The sequence below is a fragment of the Podarcis cretensis genome (genome assembly GCF_951804945.1).
Source record: "Podarcis cretensis genome assembly, chromosome: 3".
Taxonomy (NCBI): domain Eukaryota; kingdom Metazoa; phylum Chordata; class Lepidosauria; order Squamata; family Lacertidae; genus Podarcis; species Podarcis cretensis.
In genome coordinates, this window is record NC_137172.1 from 32,407,383 (window position 1) to 32,421,393 (window position 14,011).

The following is a 14,011-nucleotide window of genomic DNA, read 5'->3' on the forward strand; positions in this document are numbered from 1 at the left end:
TGCAGGGGAAGTCCCTAACTCACCATGAGCTTAGGACCCATCGGCTACCTTCATCTCTCTGGTGAATTAGGCAGAGTCACTGTCAGTCTTCTAGCTCCTCACCAGGAAGAGGAACCATCTCTCCATCCCAGCTGTGCCTAAGAATTTTCTTAGAATTCTGTCAGAATAGTTGGTCTTTCTGTCTTGTTTGTGTGAGTGCTTTGTGGTTCATTCCTCTCCTATCTTGACAGAGAGGAAATGGTTATGATAGAGATATAAATTTATTTATGTTATTAGTGTAGTTGTTTTTATGAATTTTCTGTTTTTATATTCTTTTCTGTATAGTTCTATTGTTATTTTATTTTGTTGTTTCCTGCTTTGGGTTTAAAATATAAAATGAAGAGTGGGTTATAAATACTACTACTACTACTACTAAAAATACATATCTGGAGGGCCACAGATAATGTGGATATTTCAGCAAAAGTACTGAGGAGGAAAGCAGATTGATACTCCTAGTATGAAAAATATACACATTGTAAGAGCTTTTAATATTTCTCTGTCTGGTAATCTAAACATTTGAGGGAACCTTAATGTTACAGAGCTGATATTTAAAACTGTATTTTCAGGCTTCTGTTGGTATAATGCTAGTAGGCCCTACAGGCGGCGGGAAAACTACCATCAGAACAATTTTAGAAAAAGCCCTGATAATCTTGCCATTGGTAGATACAGAAAGCAGTTCAAAACTTGAGGCTGTGTTTCAGGTAAGGTATTTTATTTTAGTCTCTTCTTTATTTTCTGAACCTGTTTCCTTAATATGTTATTCACGTGCTATTATGCCTAATTTCTAATATGCATTAATGTTGGATCTGAAATATTGGCAAACTAAGAGAACAATCCCAAAACTAGAGTTGGGCATGCATGGCCCTTGGCCTGATTTAAGAGGGCACCAAAATCATGTGTAAAGTCAGGTTGGCAGCCACCATGCAAAACTGGGCAGGAAACTGGGCAGGAAGTATGAAGTGCACTCACATCTATCCCTGCTCTCCTTTTAGCATATTGAATTAAAAGGTGGTGACTAAATATGATCTGAGGCTAAAAAAGTAAGCACATTTCAGTTTATAAAAGATTTAAGTATAATGATATGAAAGAGAGCAACAGCACATTATACCTAAATTAATCTTGGAGATGGAAGAAATATAAGGATCAGTATATGCAAGTATTTGTTATATGGAAAGCAACATAAAGTGTAAAATAATATCAGTAAAGCAGTGATTGTATGCAATGATTAAAATATACCATCTTATAGAATCATAGAATTGTAGAGTTGGAAGGGGTCCCAAGGGTCATCTAGTCCAATCCCCTGCAATGAAGGAAACTCCACTAAAGCATCCATGACAGATGGCCATCCAACCTCTGCTTAAAAACCTCCAAGGAAGAAGAGTCCACCGCTTCCCAAGGGAGACCATTCCATGGTCAAACAGCTCTTACTATGAGAAAGTTCTTCCTAATGTCTAGTCAGAATCTCCTTTCTTGTAACTTGAATCCATTGATTCTAGTCCTACCCTCTAGGGCAGGAGAAAGCAAGGTTCTGTTCCCAGCCCATGCTTGTGTCAGTGGAGCACATATAAGGGTGCCCCGTTCCGTCCTGTTACATGCCGCCCTGCCCCCATTCTGCCCTCTTTCAGGTCCAAAAGGACCTGTATGTCGGAGATTGCACATCAGTTGGACGCGCCTAAAATAGTCACCGGGACGCGGGTGGCGCTGTGGGTAAAACCTTAGTGCCTAGGACTTGCTGATTGGCAAGTATGGTCAGCAGTTCGAATCCCCGCGGCGGGGTGAGCTCCCGTCATTCGGTCCCAGTAGATAAATAGGTGCAAGTAGATAAATAGGTACCGCTTTCTAGCAGGAAGGTAAACGGCGTTTCCGTGTGCTGCGCTGGTGCTGGCTCGCCAGCTGCAGCTTCATCACGCTGGCCATGTGACCCGGAAGTGTCTTCGGACGGCGCCGGCTCACGGCCTATAGAGTGAGATGAGCACGCAACCCTAGAGTCGGACACGACTGGCCCGTACGGGCAGGGGTACCTTTACCTTTAAAATAGTCACCACCTGTATTGCAAAATGAAATAAAAACATTTTACAAACGTCCTGTTGCAAACATCCTGTTGCAAACATCCTGTCTTTGCATAATTCACCATAAGAGCATTCAAGGGATCAGGAATGAAAAGAAAATACATTGTCACACTTCCATATGAGAGAAATGTAATACATAATAATCAAGAAAACAAATTTATTGTGTGGTGCCCACCTCTAACTTTGCTTTGACAAGTGATTGTCAAAAAAACTGTCCATTTATGCTGGTTGGCTGTTCAATAGTTATCTATATTCTGGAGGAAGTTTCTGCTCATTCCAGTTTAGTCCAACAGAAGAATCAAATAGCAAGCCAGCCCTGTCTCCTCCTGGTGGGGAGGAGTAACTCTAAAGAGTTTTTGAATGTCATTCCCAAAACAGGATATTTATGGTAAGGAAATGTCTGTTTTTCTTTCCTTAGAATTCTCCAAAGAAAGGCAAGGTAGACACCTTTGTTATAAACCCAAAGTGTGTTAGTCTTGGTGAACTTTTTGGGCAGATAAATCCTAATACAATGGAGTGGTCAGATGGTCTGTTATCATCAGCAGTTCGAGCGTTTGCTAAACTTTCAACAAAAAAACCTAAAAAGAAAGACATAAGCACTACAAGATCAGAAATGCAGGACTTGTACACTGTGAGTTTAGCATTTTAGTAACTCTAATTATGTCACTGTTTTATTGCTTTACTTGAACTTTTGTTTCAGGTAGGTAGCCGTGTTGGTCTGACGCAGTCAAAATATATAAAAAATAAAAAAAATTGTCCAGTAGCTCCTTAGAGACCAACTAAGTTTGTTCTTGGTATAAGCTTTTGTGTGCATGCACACTTCTTCACACTTTTGCACTTTCCCCCTGTAACCCCTATCATAATCTCCACCATCATCCAAGAGAACATTTGAAAACTCATGGAAACTGTGGAGTCAGCTTTCTATGTTTAATTGTGATTTGGCTGAGGTTTAAGAGACTGAATGTATATCTCAGGTTGAAACTGCCTTTGGTAGTCATGAATCCTCCCAGAAACATGGCACCAAAGGCTTTTTGTTTTTGTAATTAAAAAAGTTTCTTGCTACCCCAATTCTCTAGGAAGAAAGCTTTCTAATCCTGTATTTAACTTGCCTAACTTCCTTTATCAACTGATCTGCAGTGTAATTAGTTTCATTTCTATTTTTCTAGCTGAATACAGTGAATCTTGCTGATGCATCCCTAAAAAATGAAGCACTGCAGTCAAGAGAAAATATTCACTGTCAGTATAAGTACTGTAATGATAAGTATGACAGACAGTTCTTCTCTCTTTCCACAGTGATGGGTCCAAATTATGCAGCATTTTGATATTTGAGTAATTATTACTTCCACAGTCCTACTGAAAACTGCCCTGAGCCATGTTTGAATCTTTTGTTCATAATATTATTCATAAGTCTATTGATTTCAAAATATTTATTTCTCGTTGCTTCATTACTGTATTGTATACAAGCATCTAGCATGCAGTATGAAATCCCTCGCATGTAAAACTAGACGGCCAACAGTTTATCACTCCATCTGCTCTGCTGTGATAGGCCAACCCCACCAGGCCTCCTCTCCCTCAGCTGTCATCTGAGGGCAGCTATTCCATCAGACTGCCTCACTGGGGGGAGATAGGAAGCAGGGCAGGCACCTCCTGCACCTGAATTGTTTCAGCTGGCTATTATAGAAACAGCTGTTTTGTATTTTTTGCTGTAAACTGCCCTGAGATCTTTGGATGAAGGGTGGTATACAAATTCAATAAATAAAAATAATAGTAAAGGTAAAGGTAAAGGGACCCCTGACCATTAGGTCCAGTCGTGACCGACTCTGGGGTTGTGGCGCACATCTCACTTTATTGGCCGCGGGAGCCGGCGTACAGCTTCTGGGTCATGTGGTCAGCATGACTAAGCCACTTCTGTCGAACCAGAGCAGTGCACGGAAATGCCGTTTACCTTCCCACCGGAGCAGTACCTATTTATCTACTTGCACTGGTGTGCTTTCGAACTGCTAGGTTGGCAGGAGCAGGGACTGTGCAACAGGAGCTCACCCCGTCGTGGGGATTTGCACCGCCAACCTTCTGATTGGCAAGTCCTAGGCTCTGTGGTTTAACCCACAGTGCCACCTGCGTCCCTTTAAAAGAAAAAAGAAAAAGTAGAAGATAATAATTATAGTGTGTGTGCAATTAAGAAAGGGAACATAGAGTCACCGCTAATAAAGAGGGGAGGAGAAAACTATCAAACAAGCTCCCCATGGACTGCCCACCCCAATGAATCACTGAGAAAGAAAAATAGTGTTCCTGCCAAACAGCAACCTCTCCTTGGTCCCTGGACAAGAATCACTGAAAGAAGAGACTCTTGTAGGCACAACTGAGGCCTAGCTTCCCTCACAGCTTGTTTTAATGGGGGGGGGGTTCATTGTGTTGCTCTAAAGGGTACTGTGCTCTAAAGGGTACTATGACACCTGCCATCAGCAGCAAATGACATTCGCCCACACACCTCACAGGGTATAACATACCCTCCAACATTTCTGCGATGAAAATAGGGACACCTTGGGAAAGGCAAGACATTCTGGGATCAAAGCAGAAACTGGGACAGCTTCTGTAAATCCGAGACTGTCCCTGGAAAATAGGGGACACTTTGAGAGTCTGGTATAATAGAAGCAACAGTCTCACTTGATCTGGTTTGTGTGATGTTGCTGCCTCCAGAGAATGCGGAGGACCTAAGAAAAAATGGCTGACCGCTGTACAATGCCCACCCATCCTTCTCTTATCTCTACCCCCTCCAGGGACCAAAATAAAAAGGGGGGAAGCACGGGAACAATTGCTTTCCTTGAATTCCCTCACACGTCCTCATCCTGAAGAAAATTTAAGCAGGGGAAACGACAGGGCACACAGAAAACGTTGACACCAGGGGGACACACCCCATTTTAAGAGAAAGAGGTATACTAGGAAACTAACAAATAAAAACCAGCAACACTCACAGTCTCATTAACATAGCTGTCAACGTTTTCCTTTTTTTAAGGGAAATTTCCTTATTCCAAATAGGATTCCTCGCAAGAAAAGGGAAAAGTTGACAGCTATGCTCATTAACCATTATCAAACTCACAGTCTCATTAACCACATAGCTAATATTTTTTCACCGGAGATGAAAAAAGACCCGACCTATCCCGACTGAGGCAGGGAAGATCTGGAGGGTAGGATGACCGCTTCCTCTGGAGAAGGAGGCAAAGCTTCAAGACCCTGCCTGTTACATCCAGAGGGAGGACATCATCCTATAAGCAAAATGTCCTCCAAGGCAATCAGGTTAATAAGCATTTGGGTGAAATAAAGAGAAAGTAATACAGTATATGATAAAATAATAAAAACTGGTATATAAGATTTTTTTCTCCTCCAGTTTGATATTCAGCACAAAGAAAAATTGTCAATAGGTTCAAGATATATTTTCCTAAAATAACATGATCATTTTCAAAGATTTTAGCTTTATTTTTTAATTCTTGTTGCTTATAAATGTTACTAGCAAATTCTGACGTTATTTGTTTATTCTTTTGTAGGTGAAAGTATTAATGACTGGCAATGGATTATCTTGGATGGGCCAGTAGACCCAGTTTGGATAGAAAATTTAAATTCTGTGCTAGATGACTCCAGAGTGTTATGCCTTCCTAATAGTGAAAGAATCTACTTATCACCAGCAATCAGAATGATATTTGAAGTGGACAGCCTCTCTCAGGCCAGCCCTGCTACTGTTAGTAGATGTGCTATGGTTTACGTGGTAGGTTTCTTAAATAACATTTTTACTCATATGATATTTCATACTTTCTTTTAACATTCTCAGCAAAGATGGAAAGTGAAATAAGTGAAGTTGTCCTGAAGGCAATTAGCAGAGACAGGAGGGGTAGTCGCTGCTCATGGCACCATTTGCAGACTGGAAGTGCACCAATTATTCTAGGCTACCATCATTTAGGGTTTAGAGAAATTTTACCTCTTTGTCATGACTGTAACACATATGTATCCAATCTATGGGTGGGTAGTTGAATTCCCCTATTATTACAACATGTATTTTGGATACTTCCTTGATTTCATTCTTCATCTCAGTATTTCCCTGAGCATTTTGATCAGGGGGATGATAGCACAATAGACCTGTTATTTTTTTAATGCCCTGGTTAAATAATTGCCTTGATCTCTCTCAAGATCATAGATTCCCCACTTGGAATTCCCATTTGGTATAATATGCTTCTTTTAAATCTGGAGGGCGGGGGCAACCAGAGAGAAGAAGTTTAATTGTGCAGACAAAAAATATTGGGCTAATGGAACTACAGTGGTGCCTCGCTAGACGAAAATAATCCGTTCCGCGAGTCTCTTCATCTAGCGGTTTTTTCGTCTTGTGAAGCAAGCCCATTAGCGGCTTAGCGAATTAGCGCTATTAGCGGCGTTTAGCGGCTTAGCGGATAAGCGGCTTAGTGGCTTAGAAAAAGGGGGGGAAAGGGGGAGAAAGTTGGAAAAACTCGCAAGACATTTTCGTCTTGCGAAGCAAGCGCATAGGGAAATTCGTCTTGCTAAGCACCTCCAAAACGGAAAACCCTTTCGTCTAGCGGGTTTTTCGTCTTGCGAGGCATTCGTCTTGCGGGGCACCACTGTACTTTGTCTTATGCAGCCCTGAGTAGCAAATTGCTGAAACAATATATGTTCTGTATTAAAATCTTTAAACATAAAACAATGTTTTGTTCATTTAGTATTTTTCTCTTTTTTGCCTGTTTTTCAATATTTTATTGAAAACTTTTGAATTATAAAGAAATAAAGTGATATAAAGAAAAAGAAGAAAAAGAAAAGGCACAACAACGTTAGCATTTTCTTCTTGTACAAGTTGAAAAACTTAAAGAGTAAGCATTTTTAAAACTAGCATCCTTTGCCAATGCCAACCAAAGATATCATCCTTAATGGAAGCCGTTTCAAACATTGCAACTTTCTACATGGACATCTGTTCCCATGTAGAAAATCTGTATAGCACATTTTCCTCAAGACATAGAACAGATAGCTGATCTGTATTATAGTAGGAAAACATATGTGCATGTTTCATATTTCACAAGCAGAATCTAGATATAAAGAACGTAAATATGCAGAAGCAATGTAGAAGCAATTCTGAAAATCTGTTCATTTGTTCTATTGTAGGATCCAGTTGATCTGGGATGGGAACCATATGTCAGTACATGGTTAGAAGGCTTTTCTGAACTATTGGCACAAAATGATATTGAGTACTTATCAAGTTTGTTTCACTCAAGTGTAAAAAAAGGGATGAACTTTCTGAATGAACGTAAGAAAATGCAACCATTCCCTATACATCAGATGGGGATTGTAATGAATATCTGCAGAATTCTTGATTCATTTCTTCAAATAATGATGCAAAAGGATACATTACAACCACGTAAGTGAATGCATTACAAGTCTAATTTTTAGTGATATGATAAATGTGTAAGAAGTGTAATAGAAAGTGTTCTGTGTCTTTCTGTAATTTTTGCTTTTCAGCATGTGGTCTGTGGGTCCACTGATATCTCTTTGCCCTTAATATCAAAGGCATTTGGAGAAACCTCGTTCCTCCAACACAGAATATTGAGGCATTGATGGGTCAAGTAATTTTAGAGACACGTCCAACTTGCACACCACAGAAAACAATTAGTACTTGGTGAATATTTGTAGCTCAGCAATGGTTTAGGATGAGCTGGTTTAGGCTCCAAGTGGAAAATATTCTTGTAATTAAAATGTAAAATCAATTGTATAGGAAATTATGATTTTTTTGGAAGGCAGCTATGCTAACCACTATACCACCAACACAAGGAAATTATGATTTTTTTGAAGCTATAGTTTTATATTGGACTTCTTTCTGAATGGGCCAAATGCGTAATGTGATTTGTTATATTAAAGCCGAAAGAAGAATACGAAGCTCAATTACTTTGCCACCAACAATGATGAAAGCATCTCGTAGGATATCAGATGTAGGCAGCGAAATAGTCCCATCTGTGTTGAAGAAAAGGTGAGTGAGCCTTGTGTGCACTTGCTAGATTATCAAAATGCGATGAAATCCTTGTTTTTTTAAACTATATCGTCAAAAGACAGATAGGAAACACTGGATTTTTTTTTATGCATGATACATCATAACTGTTTAGTGTGGCAGGACCTACACTTTGGAATGCCTTGCCTATTGCTATCAAGCAGGCGCCTTCACTGTATTCTTTTTGGTGACTGCTAAAAACATTATTGTTTAGACAAGCCTACCCAGATGTTTATAAAGTTGATGTTCTTTATAAAGTTAATTTGTTTTCTTCTATTGTTGTTTTAACTATACTATTTTTGCATCCTGACCTTCCTCAAAGGAGCACACAGCATTGCTCGTTACTAAATCAAATATTGTGCTTATTATTATTATTATTATTATTATTATTATTATTAGGGTTTTTTCCCCTCATTACTTCCAGGCAAGACCAGATATGGTTTTGGGAGAAGCAACCTAATAATATGATGATAATGTTGGGGAAACTTTATATATTTGCATTTACCTGGGCTGTTGGAGGAATTTTAAAACGAGAGGAAGAACATGAGGGTGAGACTCTGATTGGTATATACACCAGCCACGATGATCTTGTGAATGTAACCCAAGACTTCAATTACCTTGTTCGTGAGATATTTGAAAGACAACCACCAGCTAGTAAGCTTTTCTGTTTTTACAATATACTAATCAGATAGAATACATTATAAATTTATTTAATTCAGCTTTAAAGACTAATGGAATAGTGGAATTGGAAATGGCCCAAGACCACTGTCGTGAAGCTGCAGTTATAACCCTGCTTACATTTAAGTACATGGTTGGGATTACAGTGGTACCTCGGGTTACATATGCTTCAGGTTACATACGCTTCAGGTTACATACGCTTCAGGTTACAGACTCCGCTAACCCAGAAATAGTGCTTCAGGTTAAGAACTTTGCTTCAGGATGAGAACAGAAATTTTGCTCCGGCGGTTGACGAATTACAGTCACAAGAAAAGGAAAAAATAATAAATAAATTAGATAAATTAAGAGAGAAGATGTCTCAGGCCAAAAGCAAAATAGGAAACAAAGGAATTCAAACCAACAGGGCCATTGGAAGCTCAGTGGACCTTCTCAAATTCAGCCCACAGCCCCAAAATAGGTCCATAAAATCCAAGCCAACGATACAGACAATCGTCTCGCCACCCCTATTAGTTAATCTGGAACCAGCTCTTCCTGCATCTGCCGAAATGGTTATACCTACTAAAGAACAGCAAAACATAAACAAAATTTCGACACATTCCTCAATGCCTGACCTGGAGTCATCATTATCGGACGGAGAATCTCCAGCTGATGATTTGGAAGTTCAACCTGCTATCGATACGGACTGGACAGAAGACCCCTTGGGCCATATAAATAAGATGATATACCCACGGAAGGAAAATCTAATAATAGTTAAAACTTGTACCGACTTAATCTCTGCTCCCCTTGATGACAAGCTCTCTGATAAAACAAGGGATTTCAGAGAGGAGACTAGACCAAACCAGGACACTACCCCTATAGGATCGGGCGAGCAGAGCATAATTATAAATAGCTCAAGAGGCACACCTGCGCCAAAAGGAGAGAAGTCATTTACTATTAGCCAAAGGAAAATTACTGACTTCTTCAAATTTGACAATCCACCAAGCTCAGTGTTCCCCCCTTCTCCACTGTGACTACCCAAACCTCAGTCAAATTCTCCCCCGTTCTCCCTTTTAAGTTGGAACATAGCAGGTTGGAAGGGGAAAAAATCTGACCCGGACTTTGTAAAACTAATAAACTCACACCAAGTAATTCTCCTGCAGGAAACATGGGAAGAGGGGAGAGTAAATATTAATGGTTTTGATGTTATATCATTACCGGCATGCCCGTCTACTAAAGGAGGCCGGCCTAGTGGAGGATTAGTTATAGCAATTTCCTTGAAAATACGGGCAAAACTCACGCTTGTAAATGCTACCACCCTTGCAATTACAGCCCTGATTACGGGGAAAAACTTTGAACTTGCTATAACAAATGTTTATCTTCCTCCTGGAGGCAACATTGCAGACTTATACAATAAATGGGGAATCTTGGAGGAACATCTTATTCTTTGTCACTCCAAATACCCCAATATACCCAATGTTATAGCAGGGGATTTCAATGCTCGCATTGCAACAAACTGGGAGTCCTTAATCAAAGCCAAATGGTGGATAACCCCAGAATTCATTAATGACCTCTCCCTCCATAATCAAAGACTTTCCAAAGACAAAAGGGTAAATGAAGCAGGAACCCTTCTTTACCAACTGGTACTACGTCTAAATTTAGTGATTCTAAACAGGAACTGCCCGCCTGACGTACCGGTTGAGTTCACACACATAAGCTCCTCTGCAAACAGTGTCCTGGATTATATGCTAGTATCTCATGATATATTCCCCAAATTTTCCCATTTTAAAGTTGAAAATATTCAACTGAGCGACCACCTACCGTTGGTCGCCACAATGATTATAGACTGGACCCCAGATGGAGACAGACATCCAACACATTTGACTACGAACTCAGGATTGCAAGTCAAAAGTGTAAAATGGTACGAACTACAGGCTCAAAAATTCTCAGCATATTTCCAACAAGGACTAAAACAAGCATATTCAGGCTTAATCGAGGATTATCATGATTATGACCAAACTCTAAGACTATTCTCGAATCTGTCGGAAGATCTAACGTCTTTTTTCTCTGTCCCGACGCATAAAATAAATCGAACACAAAGGAAGATAGGCGCATTGTGGTTCAACAGTGCTTGTAAACAGGCTAGACAACTTCTTGGTAACATCTATAAAGAGTATAAAGCCTCTGGGGCAACGGTCTTGCCAAAAGAATATTTCCAAGCAAAATCAGCCTACAAGCAAATTCAAAAGGGAGCCAGACTGGAATGGCAAGCGAATCAATGGCGGGCAATTATAGAAGCCTCATCATCACGGAACCCCAGACAATTTTGGCTCCTGGTAAATAAAAGAACTAAAGGATACCCTTTAACCATTATTCCCGCTCCGGTTTGGAAATCTTATTTAAAAAATTACTTTGCCACAACTGACTATATCATTAACACAAGAGACGAATTTCAAGATCAGCTTCCCCGCTGGCCCCCCACCGATCCGGAAGACATCCATGACTTGATCGTTAAACTCAAAACAGGGAAAGCGCCTGGGCCAGACCTGATCCCGGCAGAAGCTATAAAATACCACGCGGACTGGTGGGCCAAAGTCCTGGCGACCATCTTCAATGCCGTTAACAACTCTGGAATGATCCCGGAAGTATGGAAGGACGCTGTTATCGTTCCAATCCACAAAAAAGGCTCACCAGATGACCCGGGGAATTACAGAAACATCAGTCTGCTCTCAATAGTGGGGAAACTGTATGCCCGCTTCCTGTTGAACAGACTTAGCCATTGGGCCGAAGAGAAAAAATTAATTGGGCCCGAACAAGCTGGATTCCGCCCAAAACAGTCAACAATTAATCATATTCTAATCTTACAGCATCTTGCCTGGAAATATTCCACCCCAAAGGGTGGCCAACTCTGTGTGGCATTCATTGACCTAAAGGCAGCATTTGATAGTATCCCCAGGAGCATCCTCTGGGAAAAACTCACCCGCTGGGGCATCGACAGAAGGCTTCTCTGGCTAATAATCAAACTCCATGAGAACTCAGCGGCTAGAGTGAGATACACCCCGGAGGGTGATCTCACCAATTCAATTCCCATTAACAGAGGTTTCCCTCAGGGTTGTATATTGGCTCCACTCCTGTTCAATTTGTTCATAAGCGACATGAGGACTCCCCTAATAGAGGCCCAAGAAAGGATTCATGCACCCCGCCTAGCACTTTATCGCTGCCCTTTGTTACTATATGCGGATGACGCAGTCATTCTTTCTTTTTCTAGAGTAGGTCTCAGGAGGGCCTTAAAATTTTTTGGATCATATTGTAACGCAAATTCCCTTACAATTAATTATGGAAAATCTAAGATCCTGATTTTCTCAAAGAGCCGGAAACTCCATAATTGGAGAATTGATGGGAGAGTCATCGAACAAGTCTATAGATTCCAATATTTGGGAGTTTGGTTACAACATAACCTTAGATGGAAGGCCCATGTAGCCTATGTTACAAATAGAGCCAAAGCTATCTCCTTGGCGATCTTGTGATTCTTCTTCACCGATGGGGCCCTACATATCCCATCGGCGTTGAAAGTCTTCAAGGCCAAGGTGATCCCGACAATTGCTTATGCCATCTCAATTTGGGGGACTCTTGTCAACCTATCTCACCTGGAGGTCATTCAAAATCAGTTTTTAAGAGGGATATTGAAACTGCCCAACTGTGTAAGTAATACAGCGTTACGTATGGAACTTAATACTGTATCCCTGGAAAATGCTCTGTGGAAGCACATACTTTGTCATTGGTTATCTCTATGGCACAATCTCCCAAACTTATACTTGATACAATGTATGTGGAGAGATGATTTCCAGAGCCCATGGGTAAAAAATTTACAGCTGAAAATAACGGCAATGGGAATCTCCCCATCCAAATTACTAGAGCAGGACATAGTCCCAGCTAAAAGAACAGTAACCTGTAAACTAGAGGAGATGGACTTGCAGCAGAAAATGGTCTTGGGCAATGGTACCTGCTCACCTCTAAATCTTGGTTTATTACCCCTCTTAAGGCTCCCAAACTATTTGAATTCCTTAACTTCCTCAGCTCATAGATATGCCTTTGTAAAGGCAAGATTCAACACCTTCCCATCGAACGTGCTGAGAAATAGATTCTCCAATGGACAGATATCGCTCTTATGTGATTGTAACTGTGGGGCACCGGAATCGTTGCAACACATAATTTTTGACTGTCCTTTTCACTTACCGGCCAGGAGCAAGTTTCTTGCTCAATATCTTAAGGGAATTGCTGATGATACGATTGAAGCCAAACTGAGATATCTACTAATTGATGATGACCCCCAAAGATCACTCATGGTTGCCAGATTCTTGATCAGCGTCCTATCCCTAAAGAAGAGAAACGGACTCCTGTGTGGCTCCGATAATCCCTTTAAACCATGATCTATGTTTTAGGTGATATCACCATTGTTTTAAACCATGATCTTTGTTTTAGGTGATATCACCATTGATATCCCTGATTAATTTATGAGCAGAGGGTGATGTATAGGTTACAAATTTATTGTAATGTATGATGGTGGTCTTTGTTTTTATTTTGCTTTGGTTCCTGTTTGTTTTTTGTAAGTTTTGGCGATTTTAAATTTGGAGATTTAAGTATATTATGCTGGTATGGGAAACTGTCGTGTAACGGGCCAATGGCCGTAATAAAGATCAATCCAATTTGCTCCGGCGGCGCGGCAGCAGCAGGAGGCCCCATTAGCTAAAGTGGTGCTTCAGGTTAAGAACAGTTTCAGGTTAAGTATGGACCTCCGGAACGAATTAAGTACTTAACCCGAGGTACCACTGTGCAGCCTAAGATTCACATATGAACAATTATCATCATCTCCTGCTAATTCATCTTTACAGTTACTGTGCATTACTGCTCTTTGATTCAGTATAAATGGATCATCTATACACTGTGCTAAAGGTGTCTTTGCCACCATAGCAGAGAACACTGTCTGATATGTGGAGGTGGACTATTAGTAATGCAGTTAACATCTAGTCTACCTGGACAATGCTGGAATACTTCTAGCATTAATGCCATGTGGTTGAACACATGAAACAGCTGTATCCCAAGTCAGCCTATTGTTCCATTTAGCCCAATATTGTCAACACTAAGTGGCAACAGCTTCTTCCCTTGCCCTTCTACTGGAGAACCTTTGGCAGGCACCCAGGTTTTCTCTGGGAGG

The 14,011-nt window shown here is 40.6% G+C and overlaps 1 protein-coding gene across 11 annotated transcripts in view; it reads left to right on the forward strand.

The window, feature by feature from the left end:
• DNAH14 (dynein axonemal heavy chain 14) overlaps positions 1-14,011 on the forward strand; it is a 133,012-nt gene that overhangs the window by 55,354 nt on the left and 63,647 nt on the right. For all 11 annotated transcript variants that reach the window (XR_013836858.1, XR_013836859.1, XM_079969138.1 and 8 more), the window contains 7 exons: positions 606-740; positions 2,527-2,739; positions 3,275-3,344; positions 5,651-5,868; positions 7,266-7,518; positions 8,016-8,124; positions 8,567-8,796. Coding sequence is in view for 9 of the 11 variants with exons in the window: in XM_079969138.1 (XP_079825264.1) it covers positions 606-740; positions 2,527-2,739; positions 3,275-3,344; positions 5,651-5,868; positions 7,266-7,518; positions 8,016-8,124; positions 8,567-8,796 (1,228 nt within the window). In the remaining 2 variants the exon portion in view is untranslated. The remainder of the gene's footprint in view (positions 1-605; positions 741-2,526; positions 2,740-3,274; positions 3,345-5,650; positions 5,869-7,265; positions 7,519-8,015; positions 8,125-8,566; positions 8,797-14,011) is intronic.